We start from the raw sequence: 13,868 nt of genomic DNA, 5'->3' as shown, positions 1-13,868 counted from the left end.
TAAAAGTCACGTAAATGTGTAGAAAAATAGTGTAATGAAGTGGGAGTGTGCGTGCGCGAATTTAATTTAATTTATTTACATTGGTATGGAGTTCATACCAAACTTAAACAACTTGGTGTAGTTTTTCATTTTAGAGAACTATGTTCATTAATCTTCTTTAATTTATTATTATTCTCTTAAGATATATATGGTATAATCAAAGTCGTTCATTGTAAATTAATGAACGACCTAGATTGAAAGATTTTTTTTTGTTTTAACCACCTGTTTGAACTAACCCAAAATAATTACCCCTCACAAGAGACATGTAAAATAATAATAATAATTAGAGACTAAATCACCGAAACAGAAGGAGACAAAAACACCCAAAAAAAAAAAATGTAGCAAGAGTAACACAAAGGTTTCCCCAGAACCCGGAGGTTCAGAAACACACAGTACCGAAAACGGTTTCAGTGAATGGGGAGGTGGAGAGCTGGTTTCCTTCTCCTCAATCACATAGCCACTGCTTCCAAATCTCTTACCCCTAATCTTTCTCGTCCTCTCAGACCTCTCCGTCCCTCGATTCCCTTATGCCCCGCCATTCATCTCCTCAGTTTAAGACCCTTGTCTGCAATCCCATCCCGAGTCTCGGTCGATTTCAACGAATTCGATTCTGGGCCTCCGAGTTTCGATCACAGGAATGAATTCATGGCCAACGAAGATGAGGAAACTGGAAAGATTCCTGTCAAAGCCTACTTTCTTTGCACCAGGTTGGCCAGTAGGATATATATATATTTTTTTTTGGTTCACGTGTTTTATCTATGTGGGTCTGTCTCCGTTTGTGTTCCTCTGCAGCTAAGATGTTGCTGAATGGCGTGTGTTTGGGAGTTCGGATGTTGGGTTTTACAAAATTATAGCACCTGGGGTTGTATGTTTTGATTTTGTTTTGCTTAGGTCTGGTTTAATTTTATGCTGGAATTGGTGGATGCTGTTACCTGTATTCTAGCATTGGTGGTGAGGAATGTGAGAATGTGTAGGAATTTCCAGTATCTAAAGGTCATAGTTGTTGACTTTTCTTGCTGTTGTTGAAAGTTGTGTTCTTGTTTTGTATGATATGATTTGGTTTTCTCAGATTCATGGTTTTGACAGTATCAATTTGAAGAGCATGCAAGCCGAGAATTTAAGCAATGTAGTTCCTCCTAGCTCTCGCTCATCAAATTATATTGCCCTCAGATACTGTGATTTCCCATCAGAAAATACTGTAAGATGATCAAGGAACAATTGGATCCTTTTACTTGTTTCAAGTTCTTACTATATATATATTTTTTTTGGAAACTAGAATCCACGTACTTCCCATCATTCAGCCACATGATAACTGCATAATTTTGTTTGGATCATTCAGATTGGGTTTATGTTGGCAATGCATCCACTTTTATTCTTTTAGGCATTCATACGAGGTTATGATTGTTTAGTTACAACAACCTTAAAACGAAATAAGCTTGATTTTTAGTTTTTTTGCTATTTCGTGGTTGTTATCTTCCACCAGTATTTCTGGCTATGCTGCCCAATCTTATTTTGCATCAAGCAATTTTGAATATTTTATCTTAAAGAAGTACAAAGTGGATGTTGCATGATGCATCAGGACTGGTTGTTTAACTTAGCAGTATTTGTTCATTTGAATGGTTCATCAGATGGTTAAATGAAAAAAAAACAAATGCATGTGGACTTGTACATGTGGTCTGACCTGGACTTTAATAAGAGAATCTTCCAAGACTCTTAACTACAATGACTAATAGGATTGGTTAACATATCTTTGGATAACGCTAGACTTTTTATGTAGGGGCTTGGAGTCAATGGGAACCTGAGCTACTGTCGTTACATGGTTGTGTTCCAGTATGGATCTGCTGTTCTATTTAATATCGAGGATCATGAAGTTGAAACTTACCTGGATACAGTTAGAAGACATGCTTCTGGGTTGCTTCCAGAGATGAGGAAAGACGGTAAGTTTCTTTAAGAATGGGATTAAGTTTTTAACTTAATTAAACTTTTATGTAAAAGGGTGCTGTATTTGTTTTCATGTATTTGGTTCTCAATACCTGCTCTGCATGATAAGGAGTATGAATAGTTCTGTAGCTATATAACATATTAGTTGCTTTCCTGTAGTTTATGTTTTCCATTAGCTTCTTTGCAATGTTGTTCCCTGAATATTTATTCCATAGATTTGACAAATACATTTGTGATTAGTATGTGAATAATTTTCTGTTTGGCTGTCTATGTGTCTTTGTACTAGATTATGCTGTAAAGGAGAAGCCATTGTTGGTTGAGGATATGCAGGGAGGGCCGGACTACATTGTTCTCAAGACGTTGGACACGGATGGCATCCGCATTATTGGAAGTGTGCTTGGCCAAAGCATTGCTTTGGATTATTTTGTTTCACAGGTAATTTTGGTGCAGCATTACACAGCTATATATATATATATATATATATATATATATATATATATATATATATATATATATATATATTTTACATGTGCGTAAATTACATTTTTCCTCTACAAACTATCATTCTTACGTCACTTGCTCTCACAAACTTCAACACGTTGTAACTTGGGCCGAAGTTTCAGTTTTAATTTGTTCCTGCTGTCCAAATCAATCGTCAAGTTGGACAGAAAAGCATGTGAATTAAAGTTGCCCCCAGTATGTTAAATGCTAAGTTTTCTTATCATGGGTAATTTTGATATTTCACACGTTTTTCTGTCTAGCTTAGCCGTTGATTTGGAAAAAAAGGGCAAACTGTAACTAAAATTTCAAAATAGAGGCCGAGTTGTAATGAGTTGAAATTTGTGGAGGTAAGTGGCATAGGAGTGATAATTTTGCGGGGGCAAAGGTGTAATTCAATCCGTATATATTCTGAAATGTCTTTATTGGAGAAGAAAGCATTGGCTTGCTTGTTTTCTAGCTTTTTGGCCACTTTTGGTGCATTCCAGATTCTCTAAGATCGAACCATTCTTGCATAAGCATTAAAGATACTTATTGATTTCCATTATGTTATGGAAACATGGCTAGTGTTGCTTGAAACAGCATACCAATTGGCAAGAAAGTCTTGATTGAAATTAACTTTAAATTTCAGCAAGGAAGTTTGATGGAAACTGATTTTAAATTTCAATGACATCTCTCTCTCTCTCTCAGATTGATGGTATGCTTCAAGAATTTGCAGAGATAAATCGTGGAATGGAGAAAACTGGAACTTTTACAATGGATAAGAAGAAGCTCCTTCAACTTGTCGGGAAGGCTAATTCAAATCTAGCCGATGTAATCCTCAAAGTTGGTCTTTTTGAGAGGTAACTCTACTGTGATTGCTTTTATTGTTTCATGTGATGCTTCAGAATATGGCTGGTTATCTCTGTGCATACAATGAGTGGCAGAAATTTCTCCTGCGTACTGCTGGATGATGTCATTTTTTACTATTTTAGGGTTTGACTGCATAGATAGGTAATGGGTCTACTTTGCTCTGTCACTCTTGCACTTCGAGCTCACATTTTGAATTTACATTAAGCTTACAGAATTTACATGTCAATGAAACACATTGCTTGCATAACATTTTGTGCGTAAATGAATCTGTGAATTATTTCAAAATTAAAATCAAAGGCTGGATAAATTTGAAGTATAATATATCAATATCACAAGTGCTTATCAGTTGAATTTATACTAGGACGCAAGTTCTTTGCTCAAGTTGAACCTGGTCTAGCCAGTCTTATTGCACTAAACATGCTTGCCTTAAGCCTAGAGTTTGGCTCATCAAGCTTGAATAAAGCTCTTTCTGCTCATTCATGTTGCCTTCGAGCTTGGGTTGGTTTTATCAAAGCTTGAACAAAGCTGTTTTTGCTCATTATGGTTCTTGACTCTGAAAGTTGTTAGAACTTTTTCCATGGCCTCCAAAGCTAGGCACGAAATAAAGTGAAATTCTGTAAATCTTCTATGACTTGGCTTTACAAAGATCAGATAACCTGAAAGTCTGCTCCATAAAGTTGTTTACTTTTGAATAGATTCAAGTATGCTCAAAGTTTCCCTAATCTTTCTTTTCTAAAGCACTCTGAGTAAATGATTTTCGTTCGTAAGTTTTCATCTTGCAGCTCCTCATATTTTGTTTAATTCTCTCATTTTTCAGATCAGAAATTGCTTGGAGGGATGCAAAATACGCTCAAATATATGAATATCTTCGAGAGGAGTATGAGGTGACTCAACGCTTTGGAAATTTGGATTTCAAATTAAAATTTGTCGAGGTAAATCTATCCTTATGTCTCTTGCTGATGCATATGTTTGATTTGGTTGTTGAACTCTAGGGTTAGTTTCTTCATGAAAAAAGAAAGGATTTAATCTACAGTGATTTTCATTTGGCAAAAGTAATTTAATTTTGTTATATGTTTGAGGGTGATGGACTGCTGGTGTATATCATTTATTACGTCACTGATGATTGACGGAAGAAGTGATAATGTTATAACTAACCCCCTCCTGCCTTGCAGCATAACATTCATTTCCTCCAAGAAGTCCTCCAAAACAGGAAGTCCGACCTCTTGGAATGGTGCATCATTGGCTTGTTGACCATTGAGAATGTCATATCACTATACGAGATTGTTCGTGATTCAAATGTAGTTCCTCTATGATCTTGCAAGCAGATTAGGAAACTTGTAACAGCCAATTGAAGTTATTCTAGCACAATTCAATTAATTTATTGAGCAATCAATCCCATTAATTATTATGTGTATGCAACCATTGGAAATTGTCTTGAGTACCATTTTTGTAATACTTATATTATGAATAGAGAAAAATAGAAAATAAAGTTATGAAATTATTGGAGCAGCAACAAATGAACCATCGGTGGGTTGATGTGTTAAATTCAGGTTATAGCAAACAGATAATTTTCTTATTAGGGCAGGGGTCCTCATTGAATCATGACAAATTATTCTGAATATTTTGTTCTATGCCTACAACAAATGCAAATGAGAATTGCCTAAAATTTTGAAGGCACAAGATCTTGCATATTCACTACCCACCATCAATGCCACCACAGTTTTGACCAAAACTTGGACCATTCAACAATACCAATGTGAACAAATTGCTGGGAATTAACCCAAAATTTCTGAGTTATCATGAACCTTCATATTGCATTGACCATCATCAAAATCTGCATAACATATAAGCTACCCCTAAAGCTGACGAGATTTTAAAGGCTGAAAAGTGAAAAACATAAAAGCAGTGCATCCAATGTTGTCAACAGAGACAAGAGGTTGCTAATATCTACTCTATAAGAACACCACCAATGACTACTACCTGGTCATCTACCCCGATGACAACAATGTTCGGTCTAAATTCAGAATTCTTGTACTCTAACGGCAGCACGGGGCACATCATAAGCATCCTTAGGCCTAGACTTCTTCACACCAGCTGTGAACCAAACCTTATCAGACTTGTAGCCCTCCACAGCCACGTTGGTAACTTTCACCCACACTAGGACCTTTGTCTTCATTCCCTCTATACCTGTGAGCTTTCCCCTCAGCAAAGTTCCTTTAACCCGGGTAGCATACCTTATTACAGAGGAGTCCTTAAAGCTAACCTCACATACAGAAGGCAAGTACACAATCAGCTTGGCCTTCGATTCGTCAAATTCGTAACAGGTTATATTCTGGGGAAATAGGCCTCGCGGTAAGTTGTACTCTTGAAGGAGATCTGGTAAACCTTTCAGTGGCTTTCCTGTTGGTACGCATTTTCGGGTTAGTGACACCTGTTTCTGTTATGATAAATGTAACTTGACCTTCAAAAGAAGGAAAAAATAGAAGGAAAGGAAAATATAGTCAATACTGGGGGAGAACATGATATTGTGGTGTTCTTATATTTGAAAATTTGTTATGCCAGCTGAATGAAATGAAAACTACATATATTTTCTACTAAAAAGGTTCACCTCACTGAAAGAAAGAGGCCAATGACAAATTGTTTCAAAAATCAAACTCAGATGAAAATTTGAGGAGGAACAGAAAAAATTTAGATGGATGAAAGACTCCAAAGCAAACATGCTGGTAAGAGGGTTTATAAAATGAAAGAATATCGAGTTTTAAATGTGATAGAAGTAGAAGGAAATTAGAAGTGGATGCAACTTGAAATGTATGTGAAAGAGAGGTCTACGGTTCATTCCATCATGAAGATCTGTTGCAAATAACTAGTTTGTGGGTTGATGACCTAAATCTATAAACTTCTTTCTAAAAGACAAAAATTACAATTATTAAGCTAGGAACAAGCTCACAAACTTTCAATGTGGCCTCCATCGAACGATTGCATGCAAATCCTCCCGAAGTGTATTTTTATGCCACATTAGGTTGATGATGTGCACTGCCATCTATTCAACAAGTACCGACTCTTGTGGTAAGGGGTACGAAAAGAAGCCTCAAAAACTTTGAAAGGGAGATTAATGTGAAGGAAAATTATAACAAGTAGTGTGTCAAGGATTTTCAAAGCAGGAATAAGGATTCCAGCATAATGGAGCACACTAAGCTCAAATATAGTTGCACACCTTTTAGTTTGTTGAACATCCACTTTGCCTTTTCTTCAACTGTGTTTGAGAAAGTCTGCAAGGAAAAGCAACCTTTTTTAGGAGCATGAATAAGAGAAAGCAATGGCATCAAAACTAAGCACAAATACTTCTAAGCAGAATGAATAATAAATCAGCATACAGATGCATCAGAGTTCTTAGGATTATACAGTTAGCTATTATTAACATCGCTAAATCAATATGCTCATAAATGGTCACATCTTTTACTGACACACACAACAACTGGTTTACACAGTCGAGAGGTTTATACTCTAAGCAATGCAATGTAAACATCTGTTTTCAATCAAACCTAGCTTCTTAAAAATCTTGTGTTATATAAATCTGAAGAGACATGCTTGACCGGGTTTTCAGAAGAAGATAGCTTTTCTAAGACTAAGTGCCTCTTTTCTGTCATCACCTTGTCTTTGTATAGGTAAGTGGCAAATGTGGCCTTCAATCATCACTACACAAACACTATCAATTATTTTTAGCTATATATTACATGAGTAGAGCTCATACCTAGAAATTCAAAGCCAATCTGAACATATCAAGACACAATCTTCATCCAAATAATGTTACCCTTTTTTGGTGTGACCAAATTCTGTCCCTCCATTTGAGAAACTCACCCATCAAAACGCAATCTAAACATGCTGTAGCATGGTTTAAACAATCCAATCCCCATCATAGCACAAACACCCCTCCCAACATACAATTGAAGCAAGCGTCCACATTAACAAACCCCTTTCAACTATTTTCTTTTTCACCATCTCCCAGGACCCAGATCATTTCCTTTCTTGGAAAAACCTACCGATCTCTCATCCTACAGCTAAATTCTGAAAACCAATCCATGATTAGCAGAATATCAACAAATGGGTACAGTTCAATCAAGCCACATTACACACGTAATGACCAAAATTACCTCCAAAACCACATATGAGACAGGGACAGACAATATCACAATGATAACAAAGAAAAGGTAAAGCAAAGTGTACAAAGCTAGCCCAAAAAAAAAAAAAAAAAACACAGAACAATACACAAAAGTCCATACAGAGATGTCTTCACTAATGTTAGAGAACTCCTCCTTTGCTTTCTTTGAAATCCATAAGCTCCCGACCTTTAAGCTACCCACTTTTGTCAGAGCTTTCTCCATTTTCTGTCTCTCTCTCTCTCTCTCTCTCTGTCTCTCTTGGGTAGTCTCAGTACACTAGGTAGTAGTATAGTAGCGCCGGAGTGAACAAATCTCAAGCTGTCACAGAGACAAGCATGCTTACTATGATCCCAATAATGTGAAGACTTTATTTTAATAGAGTAGCGGCTGAGGCTTCTCGATGAAAAAATATATATATTTTAATAAAGTCGAGGGTGTTCTCGTAATTGAGCACACCGGCCGTTGGGTGATTTCAACGGCGAATCTACTGCGGTTTCTACGCTTCTGCGACCAAAAATCCTTCTTCTTCTACGTTTTATTTTATTTTATTTTGTTTTTTGCTGCGAGGATTACGATTTTCGTTTATTTTAAAAACTAAATCCCGGGAATTCTGCTTTGTTACATTTATCCTCTACCATTTTCATCATATCCCATACTCGAAATATATATATATATATATATATATATATATATATATATATTGTTGTTTTAGTTGATATCTATTATGATGAAATGCATTCTGATTTTTTATAGAATTTTTTAAAAAATACACGTAAAAGAAAAAAAAAAAAACCACGACAGTTTAATGCCGATATTTGAGGCTACTATTGTCTATAGTTGTGACGATTAAACTGAAAAGATTCTGGTGCACATGGTGGGGTAAAGGTCGCGTATTTTCCAGCTCAAAAGTTGATAATGACGGCCACGCCCGGTTGCAAGTGTTCACACCGTTACTACTCAGCTACTCGCCAAACAACCATTGCTACCATTCCCTCGCGGAATGCCTAGACTCTTTCTTCTATATTCTATTCTTTTTCTTTTTCTTTTTCTTTTTCTTTTTTTAATGTTGTACAAAATACTATAATTATAAGAAATGAGATAATATATATATAATAACATCAAAATTAATTTACGTAGTTCCTTGGATGTGAGATATGTAGGCAATTACAAACAAATTTACTATTAAAGATGAAATACAATATAGAAAAAGAGAAAATTACTTAAAAATCAAAATTCGAATATATTCAAACCTCATGTAGATAAAAGAGTTTTTTGCCCAAATTAAAAACCAACCAAAAAAAAAGTACAAAAGACGAAAAGGACCATATATGAAGAGTTGGGTCTCACCGTCTCACCATGTACACAACACAACACAAATAATGCAAATTTTTATGACACTGAGAGCGTCTTTTGTGGTTGTGGCACTAGCCTCCATTTGCTGCCGCCAACTCACGAGCGGATCTCTCTCCCTCTCTCTATGGCCTGGGTGGTTGCGAGCCACCCCCATTAGCCGGGGGTGGTGGCGAACTGCCCCCACCTCCCTCTGCTACCCTCTGCGTTTATTTTTTTTTAAAAAAAAAATTAATAGAACTTTATATAATCAGGTGTGGTTATGTGTTTTTTCTTAGTGTTCCAACTGATGTGATAACCACTGAATGGTAAGCACAAAATAAGGGTTTTGTGCACCGACCACATTGAAGTTATTCTCATGCCATTTACTACACTTTCATATGATTGTTATATAATTATGATAATGTGGAAAATCAATCATTACTTTTATTTTTATTTTTTGTTATAAGCTCCCGGTGATTCAAAGGCTAATTTTTTATTGCTACATAATTGTAATGGTATAAGAGTAGTACAAGAGTCTAGTAAGTCTATTCAACTTTTATTCTCTGATTTCTAAACGGGATACAAAAGGTTGTAGAGTTTAGGACCAAATTAAACCGACTCTCACGTGGCTTAATGCACGTGCATGGTTAATTTATTTATTTAACCCTATATATAATAATAAAAAAAAAAAAAAAAAAAAAAAAATACATAAAAATATTATTGCATGCATCCACGTTGGACCAAAATGCTGCTCGATCATGATTAAGTCATTTCAAATAAGTTTGATATCCAACACTCCACCATGCAACGGTGGTAATCCTTCATTTCAGAACCGAAATGGCTGCATCCTTCCTTGCACTTCATTATGATCTCTTCCATTTTTTATATCCTGGCGGACCCGCAAGCTTCCATGCATGTCTCGTGAGGTTTCGTTCCAGAACCGAAATGGCTGCATTCTTCCTCGCACTTCGCAATTCTGATCTCTTCCAGTTTTGATTTCCCGGCGGACCTGCAAGCTTCCATGCATATCTCATAAGCTTTCGTTTAGTACGAAAATGGCTTTTGCATCTTTCCTCGCACTCTGTTTCCCTCGCGACGACTTCCGTTTTTGGTATTCCGCCGCCGACGCAAACTTCCATGCATATCTTGTAAGCTTTTGTTCCAGGACGAAAATGAAATCTGCATTTTTCCTCGCACTCTGGTCTTTTCCTGGCTTCCATTTCTTCCCTACTATAAATAGCCTTCGCATGGAAGAGGTGTTGATCTTCATCAAGTGAAGAAGAATAATGAGTACTGTTATGATCATAATTGCCTTTCGCCATAATTAATGGCACAATTAGTAACATCGTGAAAACCATCATCATCCTTATACTGATTCCTCTTTTGAACTTCTTGTTTTTTGTTTCATGGAAGTTTAATATGAAGCTTGTAATTTATAGGGCGCAAAAATATTTACAATTAATCATGAGTTGTTGGATAATTTCAAAATAATATTATAGTTGCTTGAAAATTGGTTTTTTGCTCCCATCATTAATGTTCCGATAATTAATTACAAAACATTTTTAAAAAAAAAAACGAAGAGACATTTAAGGATATTATATATTGCAGAAATATTGTATAAGTGTAGATTTTGTTCCAAGTAACATCTCTTGACATGTTTCATGAGCTTTCCAAAAGTTATCATGCCATTATTTATTTACTTTTTGCAAAACTCTTGTCTTCTCAATGGAATGTTGATTTATTAATTTATATCATTAATAACAAAATATTTTTATTTAAACAAAGAGTTATTTAAGAATAGTACTGTTGGTAAAATGTTATAGGTTTTTATCTGAGCGAATTTCGTTTCATCTTTTTATTCCACTTTTATCTCTCAAAAGTTAAAGTCATGTCTCCCGACACGTGTCGTACACTTCATAAGGTATCATGCAATCATGTACTTATTTTTGAAAAAAATCAAGTTTGCTCGGTGCCATCAATTTTTATTTAGATTATGATTTAATCATGAATGATAAATTTAGTTATTTTTGGAAAAATTCAAGTATGCTCTTCATGACAATTTTTTTTTTTTTTTTTTTCACATTCTTATTTAACATTGAATAAATAATGTTGGAACAATTTCCCTAGTGGTGAGCGCCGAGCCTGGTTGCACCTACAAGAAAATGAAATCATAAGCAAAAGAGCTTGCCGATGTGTGTCGGCAAGGAATAACTTCGATGCTTAAATAAAAAAGGTCTTTAAAAAAGAAAAGGTAATTATAATTGAAAAGTAAGAATTTTTAGCTAAGGGCCAAAAAGTCCATGTTGCCTCGTCGGAACTCTTCATTTTATTGTGTTTCAAATGAAATTGAGAGAAACTCGTTGATTAAAATTTGATGAGCAAAATTATAATTTCACTTTTGGTGTACAATTTACCCCTCAAAAGTAAGTTTATTTCATTTCTAATGAAACGGATAGGATCGTTTGCCATTGGATTTGTGGGAATAAGGCCTGATTATTGGGATTCTAAATTTTTCCAAATCTTGAGGTGTTGTCTATGTCCCAAGATTGAGTATGATTTTGTTTTGCTTTTGATGGATTTAGTTGCCTACTTTGCCTGGCACCATGAGACCGGTTCATTGGGCCCATTTATGGGCTTTGTTTGGCATACTTGGCCTTTGTGTGTCCTAAATGAAGTGGATCTATAGGTTGGTCCCTTGCGTCGGCCCAATTTCTAACAGTTAACCCCAATCCTTATCTTTTGTTTTTTTTGTTTTTTTTTTCTAATAACGCCCCAATCCTGTTATAAGTTTTCCGACACTAGTCACAATGTTGCGTAGAAGGCAAAAACTTACCGAGTAGTGATAATCATAACACCAACGTGAGTGAACAGTTATTCACGCTAGTATATTTTATAATATATATTTTTTTAATATTACTATTCAATTTTTTTTTTAATAATATAATAATATATAATACACCAACGTGAGTAACTGTTCACTCACGCTGGTATTATGATTATCACTACTCAAACTTCCGATTCTTCTAAGCCAAATCCCATGCCATATTTTATGTTAGCAGGGTAGGAGGGAAAACGCTAGTTTTGAGATGCCAATGTGCCCTCCGGGTGTTAGGAATGATGCGCTAAATTGTTAAAGATAGTGCCATAAAAACTAATTAGTTTATAAGATATTTTGATTTAAATATAATAATGTTATTTGGTCACTGATATATTAAATGAGTATCGAGCATATAACATATTTTTACATGCTTTTACTTTTTGAATATTATTTATCATATGCATGTAAATGGTCCTCAAACTACATTAAATATTGTATGTGGTGGGAGTAATGATTTAGACCATAAACCATGTAGTTTTTAATCTAGTGTTCACAATCGATAATGGAACTAGACATTCAATTTGATAAGACTGTAATGCATTAATCTTGATGATTTATTTTGATTATGTGTGAAGTGTTGACTTCACACTGTTGCGTTTGTGTAGATCCAATGCATTGAACAGACTACCAGCGTTGTTATTCCTTTAAATTACTATTAAATTGTATGATGTGAAACTTTATAGTTTCTTATGATATTGATTTTAAATCTCGAGAAGATTACAAATTCAAATGTGAAGTACAGGTCACTTTGATACATTTAGGAGTGAGACCTTATTGCGGTCAACAATCTCGACACTTTGAATGATCACATATAGCATTGTGTTCCGAATATAGGATTTGAAAAAATATAGATCACGGATCGAAATCAGACAATCTAATTGAGACAAATGTCTCATATACTGCTTATATAGTTTTATACTTTATAATTATATTTTCCATGATATACTTTATACTTATATACTTATATAGTACAAATGAATATAATAAATAACATATATGACATATCTTTGTCAATTTTATAAGATTTAATAAATTAGTTTAATAATATATTAACTATTAACTATTTAGTACCATATTATATAGCTAGTATACTTTCTGAATTTTCAGCGTTTTTGCAATCATCCCTTAAACTTTAAAAATTCTAAATTTAGTATATTCAACTTTAAAAAATATGCAATGACCCTTTTTTTTTTCTTTTTTTTTTTTTTCAAGAGAGGTGAGAGATAGATTAGTGATATAGGTAAACGAGAGGTTTTATTTTTTTCGTAGAGTAGGTGAGGGACCGAAGAGGTCAAATTTGGTGTTTTGCTAATATTTGATTTTGCTATTCAAGGCTAACGTTTTATTGAAGGGCATAAAATGCTTGATTTGTACCAATACCTTATAAAAGCTATTATTGTTCTTCAAACTTCTGTTCATCTTTTGTCAAACTCTTTTTCAAATACATTATTGGATCTGCCACACTGATTAAAGAAAAATGCTATTTTTCCTTCTCCTATCCATCTCACATCCAACTCCATCCATATATATATATTTTTTTTTTCCAAATCTACTATATATTAGATCTGTATGACTCACATGTAGATTGTACAGATCCAACAATAAATTTAAAAAATATCGAGTTGGACAATAGTCGGAGGAATAGCATGTCTCTTTGGATAAAAAATATATATGGATAGAGTTGGATGTAGGTTGAACAGGAGAAGGAAATATTTTGATCTTTAAATAATTAATAGAATTTAGGAATAAAAGCTTGTGCAATAAAGAGAGAGAGAGAGTTTATTCTGTGCCGTACGGGATACAAAGCTAATGTAGAGTTTAGGACCAAATTAAACAGACTCTTCCGTGGCTTAATGCACGTGCATGGTTAATTTATTTACCCCTATATAATAATAATAATGAAGAAGAAAATATATAAAAAAAGAGTATAGCTTGCATCCACGCACGTTGGTATACCATAACCATATTGTTGGTGGATCATGATTGAACCGAGAATTCAAATAAACTTGACATCCAGCACTCCGCCACGCAACGGTGGTACTCCCTCGTTTCAGAACCGTAATGGCTGCACTCTTCCTCGCACTTCTTTTTGACCTGTCCCATTTTTGGTTTAGCGCAACCTTCAATGCATATCTCGTATGCTTTCGTCCCAACACGGAAATGGCTTC

The 13,868-nt window shown here is 34.8% G+C and overlaps 2 protein-coding genes across 2 annotated transcripts; one reads left to right on the top strand and one right to left on the bottom strand.

Moving 5' to 3' along the window:
• Positions 1-374: 374 nt before the first annotated feature.
• RRG (sporulation protein (DUF155)) lies at positions 375-4,833 on the top strand. Its single transcript, XM_059589606.2, has 7 exons — positions 375-746; positions 1,126-1,237; positions 1,817-1,976; positions 2,267-2,415; positions 3,169-3,320; positions 4,148-4,262; positions 4,503-4,833. The coding sequence occupies exons 1-7, from the start codon at positions 454-456 to the stop codon at positions 4,641-4,643; spliced, it is 1,122 nt and encodes a 373-aa protein (XP_059445589.1). The 5' UTR covers positions 375-453; the 3' UTR covers positions 4,644-4,833.
• Positions 4,834-5,124: 291 nt separating this feature from the next.
• Positions 5,125-7,954, bottom strand: LOC132177818 (DUF538 family protein (Protein of unknown function, DUF538)). The gene is made up of 3 exons (XM_059590281.2): positions 7,611-7,954; positions 6,545-6,599; positions 5,125-5,730 (listed from the first exon to the last, which is right to left on the bottom strand). The coding sequence occupies exons 1-3, from the start codon at positions 7,710-7,712 to the stop codon at positions 5,351-5,353; spliced, it is 537 nt and encodes a 178-aa protein (XP_059446264.1). The 5' UTR covers positions 7,713-7,954; the 3' UTR covers positions 5,125-5,350.
• Positions 7,955-13,868: the final 5,914 nt, after the last annotated feature.

Source organism: Corylus avellana, chromosome 4, assembly GCF_965113065.1.
Source record: "Corylus avellana chromosome 4, dhCorAvel1.hap1.2, whole genome shotgun sequence".
In the NCBI taxonomy this organism is placed as follows: domain Eukaryota; kingdom Viridiplantae; phylum Streptophyta; class Magnoliopsida; order Fagales; family Betulaceae; genus Corylus; species Corylus avellana.
The sequence above is the reverse complement of the archived record's forward strand: the minus strand, read 5'-3'. Positions and strand labels throughout refer to the sequence as shown.